This window comes from Acanthaster planci, linkage group LG13 (genome assembly GCF_054643075.1).
Source record: "Acanthaster planci isolate LZ-2023a linkage group LG13, COTS_SCS, whole genome shotgun sequence".
Taxonomy (NCBI): domain Eukaryota; kingdom Metazoa; phylum Echinodermata; class Asteroidea; order Valvatida; family Acanthasteridae; genus Acanthaster; species Acanthaster planci.
Genome location: NC_141789.1, coordinates 12,292,420 through 12,319,823, shown reverse-complemented (window position 1 = coordinate 12,319,823; position 27,404 = coordinate 12,292,420). Strand labels below are relative to the sequence as shown.

At 45.5% G+C, this 27,404-nt stretch overlaps 2 protein-coding genes across 5 annotated transcripts in view; one reads left to right on the top strand and one right to left on the bottom strand.

The window, feature by feature from the left end:
• Positions 1-27,404, top strand: part of LOC110983420 (uncharacterized) — a 93,794-nt gene that overhangs the window by 12,922 nt on the left and 53,468 nt on the right. The gene's annotated exons all lie outside the window — the stretch shown is intronic.
• Positions 987-27,404, bottom strand: part of LOC110983415 (pyrokinin-1 receptor-like) — a 44,260-nt gene continuing 17,842 nt past the window's right edge. Inside the window, exons 2-4 of one of the 4 annotated variants that reach the window (XM_022242659.2) lie at positions 5,585-6,581; positions 2,889-2,938; positions 987-2,414 (exon numbers count right to left, since the gene is read on the bottom strand). In XM_022242659.2, coding sequence (XP_022098351.1) covers positions 2,410-2,414; positions 2,889-2,938; positions 5,585-6,581 — 1,052 coding nt within the window. In that variant the 3' untranslated portion in view covers positions 987-2,409. Of the gene's footprint in view, positions 6,582-27,404 lie in introns of all 4 variants that reach the window. The other 3 variants (XR_002598714.2, XM_022242656.2, XM_022242657.2) reach the window with 3 other exon arrangements.

The window sequence follows — 27,404 nt, the reverse complement described above, 5'->3', positions numbered from 1 at the left end:
TTAAGTAAAAGACATTCATAACCGTAGGCATGCCATTTTCAACTTGTCATTGATGCCGTTCATTTTTTTTATCATGCGCTTGCACTTTCAGACAAAACAATGCATTTAACACTGTGCCATTCCGATGAGACATCAAAGCAACAGGCCCTTTGATTTCAAAATGCGATGGCAGCGTAATTGAATGGGAGGCTTTTGAGACGCTTGGTGGCAGCAAACACAATGGTCATTTTTCGATTCAGCATAGGTCTACCGACAGTTGAAACATGGTGGAAAACATCAGCAACGGAACGGTTGTATTTTTTGCCTTCAATCATCTCCCAAAGTCTCCCTGTGGACCAAATGGGGATGGATGGAAAACGTGGACGTAAAAATCCATTTGCCAGAGGACCAGAACATGCACAAATACAAAGCTTAACTCAGGAATTGACGGAACATTCTTGAAAGACATGTAGTTTTTAGGACTGACAAGAAAGCGTGTTCTGTCTCGATAATAGGACAAAATTAATTATATTATGTAAGGATGACAGTGGGGGATGAAATCCTCCCATTTATGAAACACTGCAAATCGTTCTGGTATGAGTAACTCCTTTTCAGAATTCGTAGAATGATGCCTGTTTTGTTTGTTTAGACTACTGAAATACTCTACAAGACTCGGGCTCTTTGGCATTATTCAGATTTTGTTTACTCTAACTGTAAGTAGAATATTTATTATTTACAACTAGAACTAAGAACTAAAAAATATAAGGGTTTGTACATATCACACAGTGTGTCTAAGCAAAAGAAAAACAAGCATGCTTTCTGACTCTAAATATTATACAGTGTACGCGCAACAAATGCGGTTTGCATTTATTGTAATTGCATTGTTACGATAAAATCCTAATATGTGTAATTAAGTGCCGCTAATAATTAACCCACTGTGTATATTTACATAAAGCATAGGCCAACGTACACAACAGAGGTCAAAAAGACTTGATGCTTGAAAGCAATTTCGTACAGTAAGCGTGATTTTTTTTTATTTCAACTCAGCCAACGCCACACTAGTTTTACATATTAACAGTGTTTAAAATTTCCAGAGCCCCAGAGCATTATTTACTTTCATACAAAAAAACGTACATTTAATTAAAGGCCCCGCTAATCTAAGACAGAGACACGGTTTTACAATACGGTCAGTGCAGCTTATATTCCTCTCATTCTTGTCACTACTGTATCGCACTTGGGTAATTCTATAAATTAGGGTCCCACTTGTTTCGTGTCCCTGTCACATTTGAATATGATTTTGTAAGTTCAAAACACATTTTCCCGCCAAATTTACCTGCCAAACAAAAAGTAATAGTTTGAAATCAATTCTGGTGTTATTTCCATGTCAAATAACAAAGGTCAGATGTAACAGGGACACAAAAATGTCACACTTTTGGACCTCAAATTTACAGAATGACCCACTTCCATCTCAACCCGCAAACTATATTTCACAAGCCACGCCCTCCCTGTCAGTCACACCCACTGGCATCACTCGCACACGTAAACTATCCGACTCGTTTAGTGTTTCGTGGTCACGGAGTAAAATCAGCGCTAAGCTGGCGTCCTGCGACCTCTTACAATTTGATTATCAAACAATTTAGTTACGGTTGCGTGTCTGAACAGTTTGTTTTTTTCTTCCGAATTTGAACCATGTTTTCTGAATCGTACATGCCAGCCAATTTTTTTTTCTAAGAAATATAGTACATGTACATTTTTACTGGAGCGTGATCGTTCCCAGTCCTTCCAAGTTGTGCCAAAACGATACAGTACGAATTTTCGTTTCCCTCTTTGTGTTGTGCAACTGTGGAAATTTCTATTAACAATTAATGAGAATGCCTCAAAATGGCTTGTAATTACATGTATTATTAATCAATTTAATTGTTAAAGTGTCGTTTAAACATATCGGTATACATCATTGTCCACAGGGAATAGGGTTTTGAACTTAGTTACGCTAGGACTAGCAACACCAACTCACCGCATTACATTGATCCCTGAAGAAGACGCACCAAAACTACAACATCCTATATTAATTAACTGTTTATTTAGTCCACTTGATTCAAAACAAGATACTGAAGCATCACAAACGCTTTCGGACTGCTGATTAATTTTGCTCCGTGCATGTATCATTTGAGTCATTGGTGAGTCCTAGAGAGAAATCATTATTCTCTGAGTAAGGCGACATCACCAGGGCTATTGTGTTGTTTGTATCATTCGCCACATGCAGCTAAAAATTGTCCTACCCATATCGTTTTCTACTGGGGAAGTTCCTTTAGATTGGCGACTGAAACAAGAGACTACGAGCAGGCTACAAGTCATTGCAAATTGGAGGCCCGTTGACGTCACGTCGTTCCCATTGTGGTATTGGCTGCACGGCCAAGGCAGCGGGTACAATTAGTCTGCGTGCAGGGGAGAGAAAAAACAGAATAGAAAAGGCAAGGCTGGACCATTGGCTAGAAACTTTAATCGGGCGAGAGAAAAAGTACAGAGAGCAAGCGCTGATGCCACAGATTAAGCTACTGGTGCTGTTGAGCAGGTCCACAAACGGACCAATCCCAAGTGCATGTTGGAGTAAAGCAGCCAATGAGCAACGACTGCAACACTACGTTGCTTGCATTAGCAGCCGAGACAGAATGTGGTACACTGAACATCCACTCAGATTTAACCTATCGCATCGGTGGCTCTGTTTGGACAACCCTAACTCAACTCCACTGTGCGTGGATTGTACACATGTCTGATTTGTCTGTGTGACCGCTCTATGACTGTGTTTCTCAATTCGTAATTATACCAAATGGGAAGGGGTTTTCGTGCAGTGGAGATAAATTTGACAGTATTTCTCATTACGAAATTATTGAGACCAAGCAAACACGTACATGTATTTCCAGTTGATATGTTCTGCAGAGACGTATCACGTAGTCTAGTACTGTGAAGAAAATAAACACCAAAAATCGGTTTCATTGAATTATTTGTATTTAATAAAAAGGACAACGTTTTACTTTTACTTTCGTTTTCATTATAACAGATATTGTTGCTCCGACGAATTACCTGAAAACGTATTGATGGAAGCCTTTCACAAGTTAATTAAAACGATATGTATCATTGTGAGAGGGATTGATATGAAATAACCCCCCCCCGATCGTTTTATGTTTGCGTACAGTTTGACCATCATCTCAGAAGAATTTGCCTAGCATAAAGGTATTGATCGTTCATGATTTGTTTCAATTTGGACGGCTAAGTTAACTTGAGCCTTTTCTTCTAAAGCGCCGGGTATTGATCAGTTAATCTTAGCACGACTTATATTCTCTCGGCGATATCCACGTTATTTCGAGCTGTAACGTTTGATAAGAAATATTAAAAACGGGGCAACGCCGAAGGTTGGCACAGAATAATGAATTTGTACCGACATTGCCCAGAGATTTGAGAATGTGAGTTTGCTGTGGACGTACAGAGTGACGTCTGAAGCACCTGCCGTGTTAACGTTGCGTTGGGGAGCGCGCAAGCGTCTCCCCGAGAGTGTGGAAGAAAATTACCTTCAAATCAGGATATTTTGAAGTCAAAGAACTTTTCGTGCCCAAACTGTTTTTTTCCTCGGAGTTGATGGATGATCTTAGCCATCTCGTTATCATCACTAGCAATTAAGACATATTAGCCCGAAAAACAGCGCTTCAGTGCCACTGAAATGCAATATTTTAGATTATTTTCCGGCCGTGACTGTTTGAAGACGTGTCATCGGCAAGGCAAAACTCGAAGGCTGCTCTTGGTTGTCAACTGAAGCGAATCCCACGAACTCTACGAGAGGACTCGTAACGTCCATTAAAGAGGGGGGGGGTATTGGTGATATTAGATCCGTAAGTAATCACTGTAATTGTGTATCGAATATGCCCTAGGGGTGTATTTATGTTTGAGTTAGGCATCACCACAGGCGTAACTTCTCCGCTATTTCAGTTTACCGCTCTCAGATACTCATATTTAAACAAGGACCGATTACACATGCCATTAAGTGCTATACGAGGAGCGGGGCTTTGACGTGGAATCATTCAGAAGGGGCACAGTACTTTTGCAACATCGTGGGAATTTAGCGTTGTTCATTCGGGTCGTGTTTGTCTACCTCGTACGATTTGCCTTAGAATGACGTTCCAGCATCTTCATCCACCCCCCCCCGCCGAAATGCAAAAGCGACGGGTATTCGCACTGATATATTAATCTTCGCAAAGCAAGTTAAACAGGGACCAGTTACGCTCGAGGTTGACTTCTGACATCTGCAAGTCCCTGGTGATCACATTTGATATAGGCTTTACACAATTTATGAATGCAGTTATATCACACAGACATGCAAGAACATTTAGCCATCTAAGGAAAGCAAGACGTTGGTGAAGAGTGGCTGCAGTATTCACAGAGGTATGTACAATTACAGAGGTGTTATAACTCACAACGGCTATAGGCACACCACTGGCACCCACGGTGGGCTAACTACATGAGGGTAGCCAAACGACGAGACCTCCATCACGCTGTTGTGAGAGCTCGGTTGCCAAGCAAAAGCGCCGGCCGAATTATCATTGCCCGTCTTGCGTTACGGGTAATTTGTAAGTGCGTACAAACATGTCATTGAACTTGCTAATGGGTCGTTCAGATTTGAGCATCTGCCCCCCCCCCTTTGTTACTAATATATAGGGGGTTTTCATTCACGTGATTTTTGACGGTCAGCGTTCCATTTAAACAGGTGTGCACGGAAACGCGCGCGCCTGCTGAGGTTCTCAACATTCTGGCGTGCATGAAACTGCCCACAGAAATACACAGGTTCAACCTCCTTTCCATGGGAACGAAGTTGTCGCACCATGTTAGTTCCCACCGTGATGGTTCCCACCATGCCTTGCGAGATCTAACCCCTGATACGGTGTTGTATAATTTAAATATCCCACAATTTAGGATATTTAAATTGGGACTTTAGTCAGTGTGTTTACGCGCAACGCAGATTTACGTGTGCGTGACGTGCAAGAGAATACACAGGTGCGAGTGTGCATCCTTTGAAATACGCGCGTGATTGAATTTACGCTTTTGTATATTTGTCCTGAATAGCCAGTCAGCGTGACTTGCGTATTCTACACGACCAGCGGCTAGAAGTGAAGGAATGCGCACGCAACCCATGGAGTCGAGGTGGACACAGATCTCGACACTGCATGCATCTCCACAGACATGGTACGCTTCCAGGCATACCTTTGCCCGTCATGTTACGTCATTTGAACAACCTCTATAAACGAAATTAGTTTGTACTGCGTGAAACACAATGGTCCCCTCAGAAAAAAACTAATATTTATTGACATACAATTTGATAGTGCGTGTATTTTTTATTTTTTTAAATTTTTACTCGATTACTGGGTCAAAGTCTTTTGTGAAACAGACTGTTTGAAGGGAGGCCTTCTCGCACGAACGTCAGCGCGAGCGTGATGAAGGTCTACGATACGTCGGGATGAATGGTATAAAGCAGCTAGCGGCTTAGCCGTGGTAGTCAGTGGTGCGGCTATGGATTCTCAGACTGGACGTGGAAGTGAAAGAGCGAGTAGAAATGGACCTCTTGCTGCGAGACCGTCTAGCATCCTCGCAGCAGATGACCGACCGGAACGCCGCCCTGAACTTGGTGGAGATGAGGTTGTACAGGATGGGATTGATGGCCGAGTTGATGTATATGAGGATGCGGAAGCCGGCCAACATAACCGTAAAGGTGTGGTGGTTGTTCACCAACCAGGCTTTAACTGACTCCATCGGCGCAAACACCTGCCACATCATCACAATGCGCATGGGGAACCAGCACACGAAGAACACGGCCACCACGCTGGCCAGCATGAACACCACGCGGCGGTGGGCCTGCCGCGTAGCCGCATTGGCCATACTCTGGCAAGAGCTGTTCGAGGAGGCCTGATGCTGCCGGCCGCTACTGGCCGGTCTGAGGGACGTGTTGTGATTGGCCTCCCGCTGGACGGTTGCTACCGTGAGCGGCTCCTCGCTCTGGCTGCACCGGACGCGGCTGTCCGGCGAGCCGGCCACGTGGTTGCCCTCCATCAGGTACTCCACGCTGTCCCGGCGGGGCATTGAAGCCAGCTCAACCACCCGCCCATCACGCGACCCCAGGTCGCTGGATGACGCTGGCGCCTGCAGGGACTCTTTCTTCCGGATGGCGGCCATGTAGTTGTCGTGCATGCGCAGCGTCTTGGCGATAATGCAGTAGATGGCTGTCATGAACCAGCAGGGGATGACGAAGAAGAGACAGAAGATGATGGCGATGAAGGCCTCCTCCAGCCTGGTCTTTGCGTAGCCGGTGCACTCGCCGGCCTGATCGCCGGTGGTCGGATTCTGGCAGGGAACGTAGCGGGTCATGAGGACAGAGGGGATGCTGCTGAGGAAGGCGACCAGCCAGGCCACACAGCAGATGGCCAGAGTCCGTCTGGAGGTGCACGTGTAGTTGGCCTTGAACGGCATGCAGATGACGTAGTACCGCTCCACGGCGATAGCCAGTAGGGTCAGGATAGAGGCGTGAGCTGTGGCACTGTCCATCGTGGTCACTAGGTAACCTGAGAGTGAAAATAGAAAAAAATACAGCCAGTAAACGATCGCAAGTCTGAATGTATGGGTTTGACCTTTTCTTGGTCCACCCCAGTGATATTAACTTTAGATCTTCCTTTCACATGTCACCACTTTTGGACCCCAAGCAATTTCCAACCACCTTGAAACCTCTTGACCTAATGCATCTTGCCAAGGATAAGCCATCTTGACATCTTGCAAAGGATAGGTCAACGATAAAGGCGAATGCGTGAGAGAAACACAAGATAAAATAAAGGGCCTTTGGAAATTCCTCTTATTTTATTTTGTCTATCACGTGACTTCAACCTGCAGAAACGCATCACATATTCGCCTTTATCGTTGACCTATCCTTTGCAAAATATGTCTTTCGAGTACCTCCATGCAGAATGGCGTTATATTTATACGGGGGCTGATCGGCAAGTGAATGGCCAACTATTTCTTCGTTGGCCACGGTGGCTTTTGCGCCTAACGTAACAGGAAAATGGCGCGCAGTCGGCGGAAGACTTTAATTAAAATGCGCTCAGATAACCTAAATACAATAAGAAGTGTCTTCTCGATCACAACTCCCAGAGAAGTGCCGTTATATCCAATAAAAACGGATTCCCCTCCGCTCAGGTGATCCGCCAATTCCCCCAGCAAATTGCTGTCTGGAATGAAAAACAAACCGACAGGGCCTCGCCTGCAGAAGCTGTGTCCTGCTGTTTTCCACGTGAATTCTGCGATTGTGTCCAGGGATTCGGGAGAGTCGTCCGCAAGAGCGAGTTTTCTGTCTGCACATAACCCACCCCCGAATCCCAGATTGTGAGGGATGTCTTTTTTAGAGATCTTCCTCCTAGTACCAACAAGTTACCGTACCTCCTTTTCTCAATTCATATTGATTGTCACGCCCGAATGGCATTGATTTTTTAAGTACATTTTCCACGTTCTTTTGTTTGCTGTTCATTTTACCGCTGTTCAGCTTTTGCAGCCAAGACTTTTCAAGTATTTGATAAACATACATACAAATAAAAATCCTGAAATATGTACTCAAATGAATGACTGTTTTCGTTAGGTCTCTACAGATTTTACGTTTAGATCGGTTAGATCTAAACACACTGTGGAGAAATTGTGCTTATGGCAAGGATAGTCCACAGTCGCATAGTCCATTTTTTGCAATACGTTTAAGAGGTTATATTTTCATATGTGTCTGTTTTCACTTAACTTTATATAGCCTTTCATATAAACGTTTTAAAGGGTTTTGAGATCTTGTCTGACATCTGTCGATGGTAAAGTTCAGTTGACCTTCAGCCAGGATTTAAGGAGAAAGAAATTAAAGTAGAAAGGGAACTGACTACTTTTGCATATGAAGAATAAGTTGGAGCTGGGTAATTGATCGATCAAACTCCCAACGTCTCATTTTGGATAGTTCGGAGCATCCCCGCACCCCCATCCTGCTGCGTGCATGATTAAACGGAATCCGACTCCCACTAGAATGTAATGGAGAAGGCACGGCGAAGTATCGAATTGGTCTCAAATATGATTACGGAGACCAACCGGTGGTCGTTAGCAGCACTACGGCCGCGATTCATCTGGAAGGCAAGACCTGCGGCTGGCCTCCCTCCGTCCCTCATTCTTCCCCTCACCCCTCGGCCTTCAAGTTCGTCAGTTCTAGAATTGCGGTGTCGGTTTTAGTTTTGCCGCGCCTCAGAAAGGCCCCCGTTGGGAATCGATACGCCTGGGGAGTGGTAACGAATGTTACGGCGTAAACTGGGCAAGGCTAATCTGGCTAATGCCGGAGCGGGACTCGGACTTGTCCGGGTCAACTGGGGTGCACTGTTCCGAGCCTGCTGCGCGGGGCTCGATCGTCCAGCACAACCCCAGAGCTAGCGCAATCGATGATGGCACGGTGGAGCTTGAGGGGGGGACGCGGTTGAAGCCGATATGCCGCGGATCGCCTCGAATTGACCCGGTCCATCGACGGGCGCAGCTGGCGAGGGAGTGTTTCCCCCGCGTGCTAATGGACAACATTAGCTCATTTGTGTAACGATTGACACACAAGTACCAGTGTAAATTGTTATGGGGAGATGTGGTGTCGAGTTCTAGCTGCAATCCGACTGTGTAGCTTTAAGAGGCTCAGAAGACCAGCCTCAGAACGAATCTGGAGTGATAATTAAATCATGGATCTAACAAATTTCGTATGATGCACTGACAGAACGAAGCTTGTTTTTGTACCACTTGCCTCCTGCCCTTTTCGCGTGTCTTCCATTCTCCCCGTTTTCTGCAGGGTTTAGCACCTACAAACTGTGGACAAAACCTGACATTACTGTAACCAACGTTTAGCAGCCCGACTAGTTTCAAAGCCATCACTTTCCGTACTTCTGTGCTTCTCTGTGTGCGTGTGCTTGTTCCCACAGCGTCCGAAATCAATCGCGTACATATACATTTTATTCACAATCGCCCCAAGAATGTTTGCCCTATCCCCCTTCGCATTTGAATAGCCATCGCAGGAGATGACAACCACTCGAGGTTCCCACGCATTCCGGAACCGGTAAGTCCGCGCTGGCAGAAACGGCTGTGGGTCCCGTCGGCCACGGGAATCAAGTTCCTACTCAATAACCACGAGAACTCCTCAGGGGAGGAGGAACATTATCACCGAGCAGGGGCGGACTACCCAGGGTGTTTCCCATATTATACTCCATCCATTACAGTTTTCTTTTCGGGCATCGATTCGTGAAGCGGGAGAGGCGCTTCACCCCCTGCGAAACGTGTTTTATTCACCACCACGCGGTTCGACCGAATCGGCAGTTTGTCTGTGCAGTTTTTTTTTTTTCGAACTCCTTGACGCATTTATTTGCGCGCTCCCGGATCTGTTTTCCACATTCACCTTCTGAGATCCCTTCCCTCCGTCTGTAAATTCAAAGCCGCGGCATTTCATCCTGCAACATTCTCAAGTGGTTCCGAAAGCGCCGTGTTGTGGTGATATTATTCAGCGAAATGAAAGTGCATCAACATGACCTTTTCAGGTTCTGGCTTGGAAATAATATGTTTAGATAAAGCCAAAATCTTCGGGCTTGTGAAGCAAATCACACTTTGAAATAAACTTCGCAATGGTTATACAGATATTGTTTTTACCCTGCTCTCTTTACACCTAGGACGTTGTTTACTTATCGTAATGGAATCTGCATTAGTAACAATTCCTTTTTTAGCCATGTGCTGCTCCTTCACAGATTCTTTATTACAATGTTTGATTTCAACCGGAACAGCTTTTTCCTGGGTGATTTGGATCTGTTCAATAAAACTTGTACCACAAAGCCGCATGACGACGAGTGTGCAGCCATTTTCTCGGTCTCGTGACGCTTGGGCGATTGCCACATTTTATATCATGTCTTGTTAGTCGCTCCGAGATCCTGCAAAGAGTGCCGTAAGTGATATTATATTTCACTAAAACTCTTGACAATATTGAGGTTTGATCCCGTATACATACGAAAGAAAAGTCCTGCCGGCAAATTGCCGAGGACAAAAAGGCGCGAAAAAAAAATGCTCGGCAGCGCATGATAAAGTATCGATCGACGGCGAAGTAGTGCCCGGTTCACTTAGGGAGTAGTGACGAACTTCCTTCAAAGGCAGGGAGCGTAATTATACTGGGGGGACCAGAATCGATACCTGACAAAGGCTGAAAAAAGTAGCATCGTCATAATCGATCTCCGACCATTTATCAAGGGTTGCCGTGAATGGATGCGAGTAGGGGGTTTTGGGAGATTTGAGACGGTCGGGCATCAGGAAAGAGGAGACAGCGAGATGCGCTCGAACTTGAAAGACGATGCCGGACCCCGTTCCTCAAGCGAAGCACGGCAGAATGGTCAGCGACAGTATGTGCAGTTAAAGGGGGGGTTGGTATATTTTCTCAGTCAAGGCCACTTTGACTCACATACAGCAAAATAGAATCGCAGCATCATCATGGGATTAATGTGCTGAACGTCTGTTTACTCGTAACGGATTAGATTCCTAACTCTTTATGTACTTGTACGTATTGCAGAGTTTTGTTTTGTGTTTCGTTGAAGGACCTCAGTGCTTTTTTTCGGTGCCAGAATTGGCTTCTACCACTGGTAAAATGTCGTTAAACCCTGTTAAACTCGAATCAATTCCTTACTCCCTATAAGAGCAGGAATAGCTACCTTCACATGTGTTTAGTGATAAGGGGAAAGAGTTTGATACATAGTTTGGTTAAAATCAAGATTGCCCAACAATCTGCGATGTTGTTTGTGTATCCATTATCACGGTATGTTCCATGGGAAGTTCAAATTATGGATTTAAATAATTAAGCAGTTTGATCAGGATTTATATTTTGATTGTGTATGCTTGGTCTCAGGCTGTTCCAAGATTCATTCAATTTTTAATCTCACGTCGAATTTCTATCTTTTTTTCTTTACCTTTTTTTGTGAAACTGTGTTGAACGCGACATTTTCGAATCTGTTAATTAAACATTGACTTCCAGCAAAACGGCATGTCCCCTGTGCAAACTTTCTCGCCCTTCCGGATTTTTTTCTCGGAACTCCGAGATAGGAAAATCAATTAAAAGTGAATGCGAGTGCGACCGCAGCCATGACGGGACTGGATCTGCCGAAGGATCGCAATCGAAGTTTCAACGCTGTGCGGTTTACCCAGCTTTGGCCGGCGTGTTTGGACGAACCCATTCCCCGGGTTAGGTGATGGTATTTCCAGGGTCGTCAAGGGTCCGTGCTCTCGCCCTGGGAGGCTGAGAAGAACGTGAGGACAGGGCTCCCTGTTTCTTGAGTTCCAATGATTTGACTTTGGAAATGAATAAGGCTATCGCGTTACATCTTCACGGAGAGGGATTAGACGCGCTCTGGGTGCCGAGATTGGTGTGCAGTGTTTCACATGCCAGAGATAAAACGACTCGACTTGTTACCACAATTTGGCGATTGGTGGCATCTGTCAGTCTTGTAGCTTCGATGAGATTCTGCTTGTAGGCCTCAATGAAACCTAGAAGAACCTGGAGAAATGGAGTCCAATCTCTACTATTATGTCACCAATGGCGACTTAGCCTCAGTCCTTAGTTGGGCGACCCCCCTTTAATCAGCAGCGATAAGCAGTCTCTGTAGTGTTCCTTCATTAGATTCGGAAATTGACCACTTTTTCCACGTTCTAATATTAGTGTGGCGTGTGTGTCTGAAGTCCTTTGAATCTTTTCATCTCGTTTGATGCACATAAGTGCAGTCCTGGTAGTCCTCGGTACTTTGTTTTCGACGTTTTCAGTTGGTACAGAGTACGACACACAAAGGGGTCAAGGGATTTTCCTGTCCTCAGTATTCAGTCCTTTGTCGGTCTCTGTCCTCTGTTGTGTAAGTGCCTGTGTTTTAGTCTGTGGGAACGTGTCATTGCGTCTGTGGGAGGAGCTAGTGGATGCCCGCGGTCGTGCAGTCACTTTAATTTGCGTGTACATGTATACGCTTGTCTTTTGCATACATCAGGGCTTTTCCTAAGTGCTGTAAATCCTCTTACAAATAATGCTGCTCCTAGCGACCCCATATTAATCATTAAATCTGAATCGTACCTTAGTGGGGAGGACGGACTTCCAAGTCTGATCACTTGACTTCTTTCAAGAAAAGGCTGTATTCAGACGCGGATAACACGTGCATGTACTTGTGATGTTTTAACACGAAACCGCGTCCAAAGTACATGAACTTCTCTGTTTCAAGCGACAGTGCGGTGTATAAAAAAAACCTCTGGGTTTTGTGCAATCCAGACAGTCCCTCATGTGCTTGTTCTGATGACTTCACAATAATTAGGCGCCACCAATTCCGACGGGGATAGCGGGTGTTTATTTGCTGTGCTCCGGCGTTGGACGTTCAATTTGCTACGCCTCATTTCGTCTTCAAGTCCAGCAGCTGCTCTTGTACCGAATTTTTCTGTACTGCCGCTCCATCGGCGGACCCCAAACATTCCAGATCTTAAAGTAAACCTTGGAATTTATGCATCAAACAGCCCGCCGAAGGAGACACTTTTTGCAGCTGATGAGGCTATAACTTTGTTGCACCGAAGTATTACGAAGATCAGGCGAAAATTGCGACGCAAAAAAACCCTCTTTTAAATATCTGCAGCCTCCGTGGGGATGGCAGAGCTGAGCCGAGAGTACATTACGGCCCATTTGTCCTGGCCATTTCAACTTCACTGGCGCGTGGCGTCTGAACGACATGCACGTTAGATTGGACGAATGACCTCACATGGTGATACTTGTGGATCGCGCAGGACACCGGAACCGTTCATGTGTCGTTTAGACGGTGAAAATGCATGGAAGGCCCTTCGAAACCATATGTGGCCTTTTAGTTGGTATTTTTGCTGAGCCCATAGAAGTGTTTATCTTAAAGAAAAATTAAATTAAAGAGGTAAAAAAAAAACACTATTTATCTGCAGTGTGCGTTTCCTGTGATTTTATACCGAATAGTAGTTACATCCTCAGACCCATGTAGAACACACTAGCTACCTTCTGCACAGTGGTTAGTCGCACTTCGGTGTCCTTAACTTCAAGTTGAAGTTCTTCTCTCATCATTCAGAGCATGAAGGACGTCGGAATAGATAGACTTGTGTTCTATGTCAACCATTATTTAATTAACTTTTAACGATTAATTGTCTGTAAGTCGACGACTGTCATGTTTCTTTCTTGTTTTAGCAAAAGTCTTTGGCCGACGATTTTTACCCCTGCGACATTACCATATTGTCAAACCTCCTCTTTTACCGCCAGCAAACTATTGATGTCCCACAGGAAACCAAAAAAATCTTGATGAGACAAAATCAAATTATTTAGAGTAGAACTTCCGGTAAATGCTGACCCGAGGGAATGCGAGTTTGCCCACATCACTTGCGTTACTAATTGAATCAAACCGCTGAAGTACGAGTGCCGTATCTTTTTTTTTGTTAGAACTGAAAAAGGGTTCGAGAATGTTGCTAGCAGGTGTTAAAGTTGCCTTAATTGGCATTTCCAAAGGCAGCGAGCGAGTCATCAACTGTATCATTTATCAAAGTGATGGATGAATTCGGCATGTGAAGGCATTCTTCTATGTGTCAGAGTATCAACCGCTTCCTGCCGCCTGAGCGAATATGCCTTTTAATTATTCAGTGCTATTTCTCAATAAAAATGTATAAATGTCACGCAAGTCATTTAATGTCATCAATTCGTGGTCATTTTATTTTAAGAACGACCATTCAATGAAACACCATTGGTTCAGTGTCAGGTGCCTGCCATATCACTAGAATAGTCCCAAAATCTTCTATATTACCTGAGGCAATCAATTGCTTGCACGTGTAACCAGTTTGTATCGATGGTCGTTTTGAAAACAGTGGGGCCTCGCCTTAGTGCCACCCTTAATCAGTCCAGATTTTGAATTTATACTGGGTTGGAGGTTGCCCTGCCACTGACAAGTCCAGGACGTGTTATCTTGAAAAGATTCTCGAACCAAAAGCACCTTTCATCCAGTGGAACCAAACGCACTCCTGAGAAGTTCTGACTCATCGGGGGTCTCAATGGTGAAGTGACAATAAGGAACTCAGATGCACGTACTGCTGATCATATTCCCGAGACAGTGTTTTTACACTTCACCATTTCGTGCCAATGCTGTTATTGTGGTAAGGAACAGTCTGCGTCCAAATCTGGTGTCCACAGCAAGGTCTCTTTTATATTTCCTCGCCAGTTGCCAAAGCATGCGGCTCGTACTCAAGGGAGAAGTCCTTTTGGCTCTGGAAGTCCTTTCTTGTTACGGCCCTTTTGAACCGAAGCTTATGCCGAGAAGATAGCGAGGTTTCAGCTGTGCGAAATCCATTTCAAACTGAGGCTGCACCCAAGTTGCCTTTGCTCCCCTGGAATTACGCGGACATGCACTGAGAACAGACGTAGCCGTAGCTCTGGAAAAGTCCGTTTCGGACACGACTTGAGTGTCACCTCAAACCTTACACTTTACACCTCCTCCCCCGCTAACCTGACCGAACAACGGCCAAGTATCCCCGCAGGTGTTGCAACCACTCCACGAGAAGTAACAATGTGCCTCGTCTCAGAAGAGGAAGCTTACTGTAATTATCAAACTTAATAGACACCGCTGTGGCATTCTACGGATGGAAATGTTTCCTGACGGATCACTTGCCAGAACTCCAGCTCCAGCACACATAGACACTAAAGGAAAAAAGGAGTTTTCTGGTTTGGTCCTTAGGACACCAGAGACCCTACGCCTAACCCTTTCTTAGTTTCAGAGTATGTTTTCCTGTAAGGCTACAGGGTAAAGATATTTCTCATAGTTGAATACTTTCTAGGTAACTGGAGCGCTGCCCTGCTGGTTACAGGCGACATTTCAGCACTTTCTGTACTTGTGCACAGCAGACGACGGAGGTTTTTACAGCTGACCCTTGGGTTATTTTCAGATTGGTTCTCGACTCGAGACGGACTGCTGGCATTCAAGATGTTAGCGACAAACTTTGTAATTGATTGCAGACTGATCTGTCGTCCCGAGTCGTTCCCAATTGAGTTCCAAATCCCCAGCATCGGCGACAATTTTGGGGACTTGACAGCCCCCGGACTACTCAAACCGCATCTGCTCTGTGCGGTATTGCGTCGCTATGAAAAAAAAAAGACGCTTGATAATGCTCCCTGGCTTTTGATGGAAACGACCATGCTTTTCCCAGATGATCGTTTTGTATCCACTTGTCAGCTTCAAAAATGATACTGCTGAGAATTGTTCAAAGCAAGCATCCCTGTGGAATGTGATACAGGATATCCAGCCACTGTTTTTGCGCATGTTTTGCTCCCACAGCTCAACAATCAACATATTCTGACCTAGTTCATTTATATCCGAAAAATTTCAAAACCATATAGACACAGTCTGTGGATCATTCTACTTGATTTCTAAAAAGATCTTAGGATGAAAACCGATCTGAAGCTACAGTTGCTTGCTTTATTTCAAATTCTCGGTTTTGGCAGGGAGTAAAGTTGGCAGTGCATTGTCAATTAAGATGAATCGCGCAAAGATTATGCAACAATGTGGTTGATCTCCACGGTCGACTGACCGGTGGTGGGAGAAGCGTGGCGGGAGAAGCGTGGCGACGCGCCGAGTTTGTCGTCGGGGGAAGGGAATCGAGAGATGATCTCGTCTGTTAACAGGATGGGATATGAAGGACCTGTGCTGGATTTACGGGGATCAACAGAGTCAACCGAACTGTCTGTACTAATATCCCGAGGACGGACCAATTGAAACCCGCATACAGGGCGGGTCAAAATGCCAGGGAACCTAAATTGCAGTTTAATTCGATGAGATTGTTGGCGTGAGTTCGTTGTTGTGTCGATGACTGACATCGCGTGGCTTCAAACCACCGCTCGTATTTTGCACACGTCTGTCCTGCCCTCTTCCTCTCTTCCATTTTTGCCCAAACAGAAAATACATGCAACGTGTCCGTAGGGAGTAAAGATGAAACCTGACCACCATAATCTTTCTTGGAAATCTTTTCACATCAAAGGAATTTGTTTCATTTTCAGATTATAATTCCTGTCAAATGCCCAGTTGACCCTGGCTTATTCTTTGGCAACTGCTTTCCAATACTTAAGTGTGTTGTCAAACGTTGGGTGAGACTTACTATAGGCCTACCCACAGTCTTTCTAGGAATTGGCAATTTTTTTACCCAACAACTGAGGTGACATGTAATATTTGCAACAGTGTATACCTTTTAAACTGTGCACGTATCCCGAGTCTGAACAGATGGCTGTGTGCCATGTAAGAAATATATGATTCTTAAGCAGATCGCGGAAGATAAAGTTTTAATGTTCAAAGCAGTGCAAACCTAGCAACACTGACCAGAATTTGCACCTTGCAGAGGATGCGTTTTAATTAAGAATCCCCCGACAACGACTATACACACCATCAGTGCTGCTGACTAATGACAGCGACCAATGACAGGGGTCATCCTGGCAACAGCGACACGGCACGGCAGTATTAACGATAGGGACAATGCCTGCGATTGTGTAGTGCCTTCGACCCTAAATGACAGTGGCGATTTCCGTAGGTCCATCTGGCTTTGACAAGCGGCAAAACAATATTAAAGGCAGACTGTCCGTTTTGCAAAGCTCTGGCTGGCTTCTCTGGCACCACGCCAACTCACTGGTGACGGCCAATTACGTTTGTCTGCCTCACCCTAACGTTGTCCGCTCGCCCACTGCCGTCGAAAAAAGACGGAAGTGGTCGAAGTGCAGCTTTATATGATAACCGTTCTGTTTTGTTCCTGTCCCTCAAAGCATGGTCAGTATCTCCTCATCGGCTGGGAGCTCGGGGGGGGCACGGGTCGGCCTGGCTGGACTAATTGGCAGCGATCTACAGTCGGCAGTCACGAACGCTCGTTTACACACGGTGCCATTTGTTGCTGGGGTAATCGGGCCCAGAAGACGTGCATGCGTTCCAGGGGCGACGGGCAGGACTTTACTCCCCTCTGTGACTATGTGCTCAGGAAATGACCCGGGCCAGCTTAATTACCTGCAAGGCTTCTTGTTAACCATTACTTGATCCGCTTTGCATGTATCTTGAAAAAATGGGGAAATTTTATTAGGTAGGGACCATTTTGTATAATTTAAAACTTCTTCGTTGTAAATCCTCAAAGTTTGAGTTCTCCGAACTCCTTCGACGTTGATGGTGGTACAGCTGTCTTCCATAAACTTTGAATTTGCCGACTTTCAAAATGTTTGAATAGGCCTATGACGGGTTCAATGAGTGGTGTAGTTCATAAATATAGGCTTGCATTCGTGAAAAAAAGTCCGAATTCATAATACTGAGGGTGCTTAAGAGATGGGTAGCTCTGACATATTTTGATCACCGAGGTTGAGAAATGAGGTTGATCAACATGTCTGTCTCAATGAAATAAGTTTCGAGTACATTGTTCAAGATAACTACCTAATTAACCCTAACAGTCCCAAATCCTCCGATTTCAGTGCAATTTTACATAAACCCCCGGGACGGTTAGGTTAAGTTGTAAGACCTATATTTGAAGACTTATACTTTCGAAGCGTCTCACTAGCTTGGCCCGCCCAGTCAAGATAAAATGAAGTGTATAATGTTTCTTGAAAAGAATGGTCCAACTACACAGTTTTGTGCGTTCATCGCAAAGTGTATTTGCCTCAGTTTGTTGCCATGGCAACTGCAAGTTTTCGTGGCTCTCTCTGGTCACATCACAGTCTTTTTTCAGAAAGGGTGTAAGCAAGTGCGTTGCTATCTGCTTGTGCACGGGAGTTAATGCATACTCTGAGTACAGCGGTGATCCGGTTGGATGTATTGTGACGGCGCACTCTAGAATCTGTGGAAAACCTTCTTGGCATTCGGCGAAATTAACAGGGAGCATTCCGCAGGGTCTTCGGTTAATTGCAGGATTCGCGACTGTGCCTCTTGCTATGATCAGCTTTCTGTATCCAGTATCCAGTTTGTGCGCCAAGATTCGCTCGCCTTCAATTGGCCATGTATATCAATTTGCTGTCGGTATTTAGACTTCCGCTCTTGCTCCGGTTATCCCATCAAGACGTCCACATGATGTGCAGAGTATTTTCTCACGTAGGGCAAATCTGTACCAAAGCCAGGCTAAGTGTGCCGCTCCGCAAAACGCTGACATCATCAATCAACACGACAACTGAGGTTTAACTCAAGTTGCAACGTAAGCAGCTCGCGTGTGACTACGGATTCAACGAGTTAAACGATTGGCGGACTCTGCGTTTTCCATCACGGCCTTCCCTCTTTGGCCAGCTCTCAAACACGACGGCCCTATCATCTAACGAAGAGGCTAGCTTCACAAAAAGAGGAAGCCTGTCGAGAAAGTTAAACCCACCAAGAGTCCAGAGACAACGCGGCACCGTTGTCCTCAAGATTTGTGACATCTGTCCGAGGGAAAGCGAGCCGGTAAATTGTGAGAGGACGCACGCGCTAAACGCAGCGGCACTTGAACCTCTCGAACAGAGGTTAAGCAGCGACATTCATATCAGTGACACTATCATCGTCCCGATCTTTTATAATATGCATCACGGCGCGATCTATTAATGTGCAGACGGATGGCGCATCGGTGTCCCAAGGCAATGGCCGATTCGCTCGCGTTAAACACCAGACGCTGGCGAGGGTTTAAACCAGAAATCAAGCTGGCTTTTTTCAACCTTTCATTTTTCCCATCAGTCGAGCGCCGCTGGCAGGATTGGCGGTCAGATGGCGGGTAGATGACGTACCGCTTTTGGTATAGGGCATTGAACGCTGGTGACGCCTCCGTAAGTGGCCAAGGTGAAATGCCGGCTGTACGCTTGAGACTTTGGAAGGGATGGCAATCTACCCTATTTGTTTAGTTATTTTTACCTTGGAATTGTTTTGCAAGGTGCACAATTCGAATTTCCACTGATAGCCCCCTATGCGTCGAAGGCGCACACTGTAGAGACAAGGTTGACTTCTAAACGGCGTTCTGATTCGAGTCCCTTGTAAGATCGCGCCTCGATCCCTCCGGTGTGAGTGTGTGTGTATATAAATATAAGTGGAAGGAAAAAAAGGTTGTCATCAGAGTATCAGCCTTGAGGGTAATGCTATCAGCATCACCTACTTCAAGCTGACAATGTGAATCATGTGAAGCTGCGTGGAGCCACATGACGCGCCTTCAATAATGTATACACATGCAAGTTCTCCAGTAGCTCTGGGGAGAAGGTATGACACGTGTAGGCGCCAATACAGACGCCAGTGATCTCGAACAATTTCTGCACAAGTTCCATAACTCGGCTGCCGGGTTACTTGGGGTCGTCCAACGGCCTCCAATCCATCTTTCTCATAATAACGGGAGGAGTGAGCTCCTGCCTCTAGCTCCCTGGGCCGCCCACATTAGGGTGTCAGTGTCACCTGGGTCCCCAGCGAGCCATAACCATTCCACTGGCTAAGTGCGACCAGTACGGCGCCGGATGCCGCAGATGCCTTCCCCCGGTCGTATAAACTGTGCCAGATACCAATCGGGGCCGTAGCTTCCCAGCTCCGCAACTGACAAGTAAATCTGGTCCACATGACTCCCCGTGGACGCGTCTCCGTACATGTATTCATTTTGCAGTCGATCATGACGCTCCAACGCTTAACCGCGGCCTTCAGATACCAGACGGTTAAACTTGGAGCGACAGGGAGCAAGGAAATACTTGGCATTGGTGGTCTTGTTATCGGATAGCTATCACAGATCCGTGTCACTCTTCAAGTATTAAGAAATGTTCTTCATGTGTGGCTGCCTTTCAAAAGATTGACAAGGTCCGTAGCCTTGGTTCGAGTGTCAATCACTTATTCACAAAAACTCCACTTCAAATCGTCCCTACTCTAGAAACAAAAATTGACGCGTTACCCGATCCCAACTAACACCACTAGTCGTGATAGTTCCGTATAGTATTGGTATAAAGTGACTATTTAATGTGTGCTCGTGTTATTGTTTCAACTAGCTGGTAAATACACCCGCATCATGCTGCATATTCAAGAGCTGAGCTGCGCAAATTTCCTGGCACCAAGTTGTAGGATGATTTCTGAAAGAACACACATTATACAGATTTTGGATAATTTGTATAGGCCTACATTCAGACTCCCGTCATTTCAGAGAGACAACTTTAATCTTCTCCTGTTCGTTGGTGTGTTTTTTTTTTCAGAATTATTCTACCTGTTTCGATCTTAAACGGAGAAGGTTTATAGTTTCCTATACACTTGCTTATCCTTATGCCTATATAGAGGCTCAAGTTTCCGTGTGAAGCATAGAGTTACAAGTCACGTAATGATACTCGGCGTAAGTTACTCCTAAAAGCTAACAAATTGCCTGCGCAGGACCATCATACATGTACATGTATGTCCACTTCCTGAAGCGCATTCATCGGTTAAGCAGAGCCAACCTAAGCACGACTGGCAATATTCCCCCCTGTAATTGATTGGCTTGGTAATAAATTTGTACCGACGGCGGGTCTCAGCTAGATTACGCGGGCACGACAACGGGCCGAGTGCTGGGCGCGACTTGGAGTTGGGCAAAGCCGACCCTGCACCACTGGGCCGCTATAGCTTTGATGATTTTAACATGATTACACTCGAGCACTGTCCGTTTTCATCGTTAAAGGCCGCCGGTGTATAAAAAAAAAAGTGCGTTAAAGGTTCCAGAAACGATGTGGCCGGTAGTTGGTGACTGGTATAGCTGTACAGCACCAAGTGCTTTCTGTGTTCATTTCTACAGCAGGGCTGTACGTATCTACACAAATAATGCATCTGCAGGCTTGTGCAGAGCCGGAGTTGGGAGTGGGAAAAACCCGTGGCGGCGCAGATGTTCAATTTTTGCATGTTTGCCGAATCACTTATCTGCCCTGTTGTTATCTGTTACTTGTTTTGCCCGTAATTTATTCATTCTATAGGGCCAATATGGTATGATTACTCTGTAAACGTAAACGCAACATAATGATGATGCACAGAAATACCCCCGGAAATCCACCCGATATAGGCATATATGATTACTTTCCGGAATCTGGTACTCGCGTAGATGAATGGCAGGATGGCAAAGCGTTCAGACTCTTTGCTGCTTTGAGCGTTCCAATTTTGATTTCAGAATCTCCATCTCGTTGTAGTCTGCTGCCGCGTACCCTTTGGCTACAATTAAGCCTCTGACTCGAAGCTGTGAAATCTTTCGAGCGGCGTACCTGCGCAAAGGCCTCTTTCTAAACTTTCACCAGACATACCGACATTTCGCATTCCATACCCTTTTTTGAGCTGGGTCGCCTTAGTACAGATGATGAACGTTTTGTGGATCGCCACTTCAACCAGCCGTGACGTGGTGTCTGAGCTTCATATGCAGGGCTATGGTTTCAATATTAAACGCTCAGGAAGAAAATGCTCTCTAATAAAATTCTCACAGACACCAAACTCGTATATTGCACTCTGTGCCAATATATCAAACTGTAACATATTCATGGTGAGAAATCGAGTGGTCGCGTATACACCGCGATACCCTAGGCAGGTGTCGTCACGGCAGCGGGAAGTAGGGGAGATAATTGGCGGGAAATGGGGAGCTCATCACCACCGTGGCGGGCTCAAGGGCGAACCACGGGCAGGGGGCCAACGGGGCCACCCCCCTAACAAAGATAAAAACCGATGAGGAGTTTTTAATCAATCACTGTGAAGACATTACGTGCTGAAAAGGAGGTTTGTTTGTATGGACAGAGACATTTTTGTGTTTAGGAAATTGCTTCTGAGCAGCTGGTGACAGGTGCAATCTGCACCGGAGACACTGCTAACTTGTTTTGCGTTTTACTTGCGTCGGGGAAACTTTGAAGCCAGCCGTCTCAAATCGACCGCGACCCAAGTTGGCCCCCACCCGGCAGGTGCCTTTTTCTTCCGGTCTCAGATTCGCACTTTGGTTCGCTCATTGTTTCCGCAGACTTCTCCCCCGCTGCAAACCGTGTTCTGTGGGGGCTTGACGTGCAGCGGATAACTTGATGTCAACGTTTGTTGTCATTCCCCGATTGCCGGCTTCTAGCTGTGCAGTGACTCTTAAACCTAAGGTGCAGGTGAGGTGCGGACGTCGTTGTCAGGGGCTAGGAAGTAAATTGCTTGAAGGATAAAAGTATTTTTACGATAATGTACTGTGTCCAGATCGATTACGATAAGTGAAAAAGTCAAAACCAAGTGTGAACATGCGGGAGTTTCACTTTCAACATCGGTGTAATTGGGTTTTGTTGTTGTTTTGTTATTGTTTAGTTTTTCAATGTAAACACTTTGTTTCTTTTTCTTTATTTTTTTGTGTTCTTTTATTTTGTACGTTGGTTTTGTTTTAGCGATGACTTCACTTCAACAACGTGTGAAACCTCTTCTTTCGGCCTAAGCAATTTGAATTCTATTCAGACATCTTCGGAATCCTGAGGCTAGTATGGTACTGACACAATGACGGATCTTATTTACACCCGAACCAGAATGTTTTGTCCGCCCGGTGACCGAGGGCAATCATTGTGTGGAGCCTTGTTGTCAACTTGCCTCCTGCTTGTGGGCGCTTTATAATTTGAAGACTTAGTAAACGGACTCGGCGTTGTTTTCATTGAAGCACTGAATCTACAGAATTAAACATGCATTCCAATTTCTTGTGAGATGCAGTGCTCTCGATAAGTGTACAGCAGTAGCAGCTCGTCGACAAATTGACACTTTCAACCTGTTGGTGGTTCCCCGGATAAGCGAAGCTCCCTTTGCATCCCTTTGCTGGTGCTTTCGCAGTATGGCGCTTCAAATATAAAAGCACTCGCTATTTATGACAGTACACAAGAGCGTCAAGTGCTCGAGCCACAGATCCGTACCACCGGGGAGTTTAATTTATTGGTCGGATCGCATCCCCGACCCCGATGATTTACAGTTATTAATGGGGGGGGGAGTCTTACGCAAATCTCCGTACCCAGCGGGTGCGAGGCACGCAACGCGCCACTGGCTGCAGCACTTGGGTGTTGGGGGAGGGGGGTCGCTGCAGACTGCAGATTAATTCGCAGGGATCATAGATTCCCTCGTCGCAGAGTTGGCATTCCTCGAGACGCAGAAATTTCGACTGGTGTCTCTACATCTCTGTCACTCGCTGTGGAAGTTACTCCAGATCAACCTGTTTACAAGACAGGGTCATATACATCTGCCAATTACAGGTAAGAACATAATAGATGGCAATGAACCTGGAGGGCGCTAAGATTTCTACAAAACCGTTTCTTTCTGCAGGTCCTTTGTCACATATTTACTCCAGTGCTGTCAAAACCCCAAGACAGATGTTTTATCATCTAATGATCCAAGACGCGTGCGACTTCAATAATGAGCCCCGTATTTGTTTTCCCGACGGCTTTGCCGTTCCTTCAAGGAATTCGATTTTAAGTGGTGCAGTCGAGTGGATGATGATCTTAACGCGGCAGAGAAGAGGACCGATTTATGTAAACATAATAACGGCCTTTCATGTTTCGCAGGTGCCTCTCAGTGAAAGCAGCTTCAGATCGAGGACCACTTTATTGAGTTTATAAAAGCCAGCGAAGACGCAGCCTCAACGGTATACTACATCTGGGAAGTCAGATGTGAAAAATACGCCGTGTCTTTCATCCGCCAAAACTACGGGCTGGAGCCCTCTATTCGTCTTGCGCTGAACGTAATTGGCACATCACAATACCGCGATACGCAGCCTAAACATGTCACGGCGCATTATCGAATATAATTCAGCTAAACTTTCAAAACAGGCATTTGATCGCGTTTGATCTTGCCGACGATGCACATTTTTGTGAGTGGGGGTGTAAAAACGTTAATGGAAACCTAAGAATTCGATTTTTGTACGTGTCCTTGGGTATGAGCCCGACTGAGCTTAGAGTTGGGTCTGACGCGCTGTCAAATCAAAGACTCTGTTCACATGGATTGTAATTCAACATCGACCCCATAAACCTACCATGGTGCCTGTTTGAAATGAACCACTTCAACTTAGAAGCGAAAAGACAGATAGGTGGAGCAGTTTTCATGAGATTGAATCCCAAACTTTAGACCGGCTCTAAACTTGTTTGGTGTCATCACCAGTCTAAGCTATACTGACTTCAGTTGGAATGTGCCTGCGTTGGGCTTTCGTGGTAGGCCTACGATGCGACACAATGTATGTTCATACGTACCTCGTATTTGGAACAGCAAAAGGTGGATATCACGCCACCACTGTTAACAAAGGATCTTTGAGGAGAATTGCCCGTTTGGAACGGCGTCGAAATCTATTTTGGTTTGGCCTGAATTACGTAACAGCTCTTGCGTCATTGTGTGGTGCCATGGCCACAAAGTTCGGTCGCCCTGGCTTGCGTAGAGAAGTTAAGGAAAAGGATTGGTACGTGGATGTTCTTGGTTCGAGTTCTCCTGGGAACGACCAGAGAACACTGACCGAATCATCGAGTCGGCCATGCACTTATCGGTTCTTATCAGCACCATACCTCTTCCAAAAAGAGATCTATCCACATGACGTTACCGCAAGCCCCCTCTTTAGTCAGAGGGCAAGTGTTTCCCTGTGTACGTGTTTTTTCTTTTCTGTTTCAGATGCTTTCCTGTTGGAAAAGATCAGTTTTGAAATGTTATCGTACTTAATGCCCAAAACTCTTAGCCCTGAAACATATTTTAAGGACAAAAGCTCACTTCAGCGCCTTCACGATTAGGTAATACCGTGATGTATTTCGGCCCCGTTCCGAACAGTGTCATTTCCCAGCCTCGTTGGTAACATCGGTTTGTGGTGAGATCGGCTGCACAGCAACATTCGCTGAGCATCTGGGCATGTATACCTGCGCACAATGAGAGCACGTTATATCATTCATCAATGCACCCAGGTACGCCGCCTCACTGTAGTTACATGTCTGTATCTTCGCGTGCTCCTCTATGCATTTGGAGACCAGTTCCAGGTTCTCTTTACCGACTGACGAGAATATCCTGCGTAGATTTTGTCGGCATCACTGCACCCCACCGTGTTTTATCGAGGACAGATGCGCAGGAGTTCACTTGAACTGCATCGCATCGCGCTGCCACCCAAACACCCACAGGTGAGGAGAACTAAATTTGCCTCGTCACTCGTTGAAACCTGCAGAACTAAAATGCCCTCACCCTGTCTGGGGAATTAAATTCAGATGTCAGCGTGCATCAGCCCCGTCTCATTACGCCGATTGCCGTCAGTAAACCGCACGTGTGTGCGTGCGTGATGGCGTGACGCACCTCATCAACGGCCGGCGACTATGTCGTCAAAACACGATTTCCATATTTTCTCGACACCCCTGATATTTCGGTCGTTCCTGACCGCCGTGGTTTCTTTACTTGGGGCGGGATAAAGCGACGTGAAGCAAAAACCCCCACCGGAGCGGGACTCGTCTGCGCTTCAAGTGCACTGCTATCGAGCCGTACGTGTCGGAGAGGGTTTGACTGATGGCGAACGGTTTAAAAGTTCCTTTGAAATACTTTCTAAAATGACAAGGAATCAAACAAGCAAACAAAAATCATTGATGGTACTTTTTGGGCTTAAAATTTTGTCCAGCGGTGATGACAACAAACGGCCGTGACCCAAATTTAGGGTGATGTTTTCCTACCACATTCCTGTCAACATGTCGGTATAGTAATTGTAAAAGCAAATTCACTGGGGGACCGTTGTGAAACCAGTGAAAGACCGACAAAACTTTTTGTCAGCGTACTGAAATTCATCTTTTTTTTAGTATTTACGGGCTGCGTTAAAAAAACAAGCAGGGAGTTTAACAGAGATTGTAAGTGTAATGCCCTTTCCGCGGGATCCGCCATGGGTGAATTTCATTGAGTTTGAGACATTTTGTTGAGATGTTTCAGGATGTTATTTTTTTCACAAATTGGAGACAGTCTGTCTCCTCAAACCGTCAGGGAATTGCCGTCGCACGCTATTTTTATGTGCAAAACGACATAATCTACTCAACCCTTCTGACTTGAGACAACATTACGGTGCGTTGATGACAATTCTGGAAGCTCCTTCGTCCGCACAGGACTTTGTCCAAAGGTTATTTCTTTACAAGTTAATGTCCATAATCAAGTTCCGCGCTTGATTTTGACGTTTAAGTGCCTGCCTCCAAACACGGAGAGTTGCACTCGTGATAAGCGTGAGCAGTGTCCTGGAGCTGAACGATGCCATGGAGGAAGGGAATTTTCCTTTTGCGAAAGCCCTAAAGGGTTTATGTATTACAGGAAAGCGTCGTTTTTATGAATACTATGCCAAGCTGCCGTAAATTTAAGCGAGAGTAACTTTTCAAACTCACCCCGTCATCTCAGCCTACAAAGCGTCAGTAGTTTGCCACATTCTATGGAACCTGAGGCGGTCAAGGTCCATTGTTCGTAGGAACGCTATTAAAGAATTTATGTATCGCTTAAAGAAGGCACTGAATTATTTATCTATTTTTGGAATGAATTAAAGTCCTGTTAACAAAGGCCGTCCGACCGCACCTGGTTTCCTCAAGTAGTGGCCTGTGGCCGCTGTGGGATATTAATGGAAAGCGGCGCGATCGGTTCCCGGTTCTTGGCTCCTACTGGTTCAGTCGGATAGACAAGAGAGCAGTCAAATGGACACGGGCCATATAGACCAGTCTCGGTTTGCCTATAATTTGTATGGGCGGCCAGAATTTGCAGCAAAATCACCGTTAGGTCATTTTTTATGTTATTTCAAATTTGTTCAAAATTTACATTTGTCGGTTAGTTTGTTTTACTGTTAGGAGCCACTTGCAGGAAAACACAACTGTGGAGTTAAAAGAACAGACCTAATGCCTGCCACGCTCAAGGACATTTCTGTGGCGTTAACATCTCTTCATGTGCAGTATGTTCAGTGCGAGAGCTCTTCTGCGCACGCACTATCAATTTTCATAAAGATGTAAAATGCATCATGCCCAGATTTTGGACAAGACATTGAACTTTCAAATAACTTAAAGATCCTTTTTGATGTATGTATCACTCAAGAGAAAATGCACATTTTGAGCTGTAAAATCGACCCAGAAACGCAATCCGCTCTGCGTTGAAGAGCACCCCCAAGCGGCAAAAGAAAGATGGTAGTAAGTTTTTCAAGCAGGTTCTTGCCCGCGTTCTGCGTGTACGCATAGACCATACATTTAGGAACAAATTCGCCCCGCGTACTCGGCGTGCTCCGCGTCAAATGCATAAACGCGGGCCTGTTCGGTGAGTGCCAAAAAAGACGCCCTCTTTTGTTCCGCTCGGAACGGATACAGAGCTCAAAGTTGATACGTTTGGTTTGTAACTACAAATAATTATAAGAGATCTGTAGTCAGAGTCCACTTTCATTTA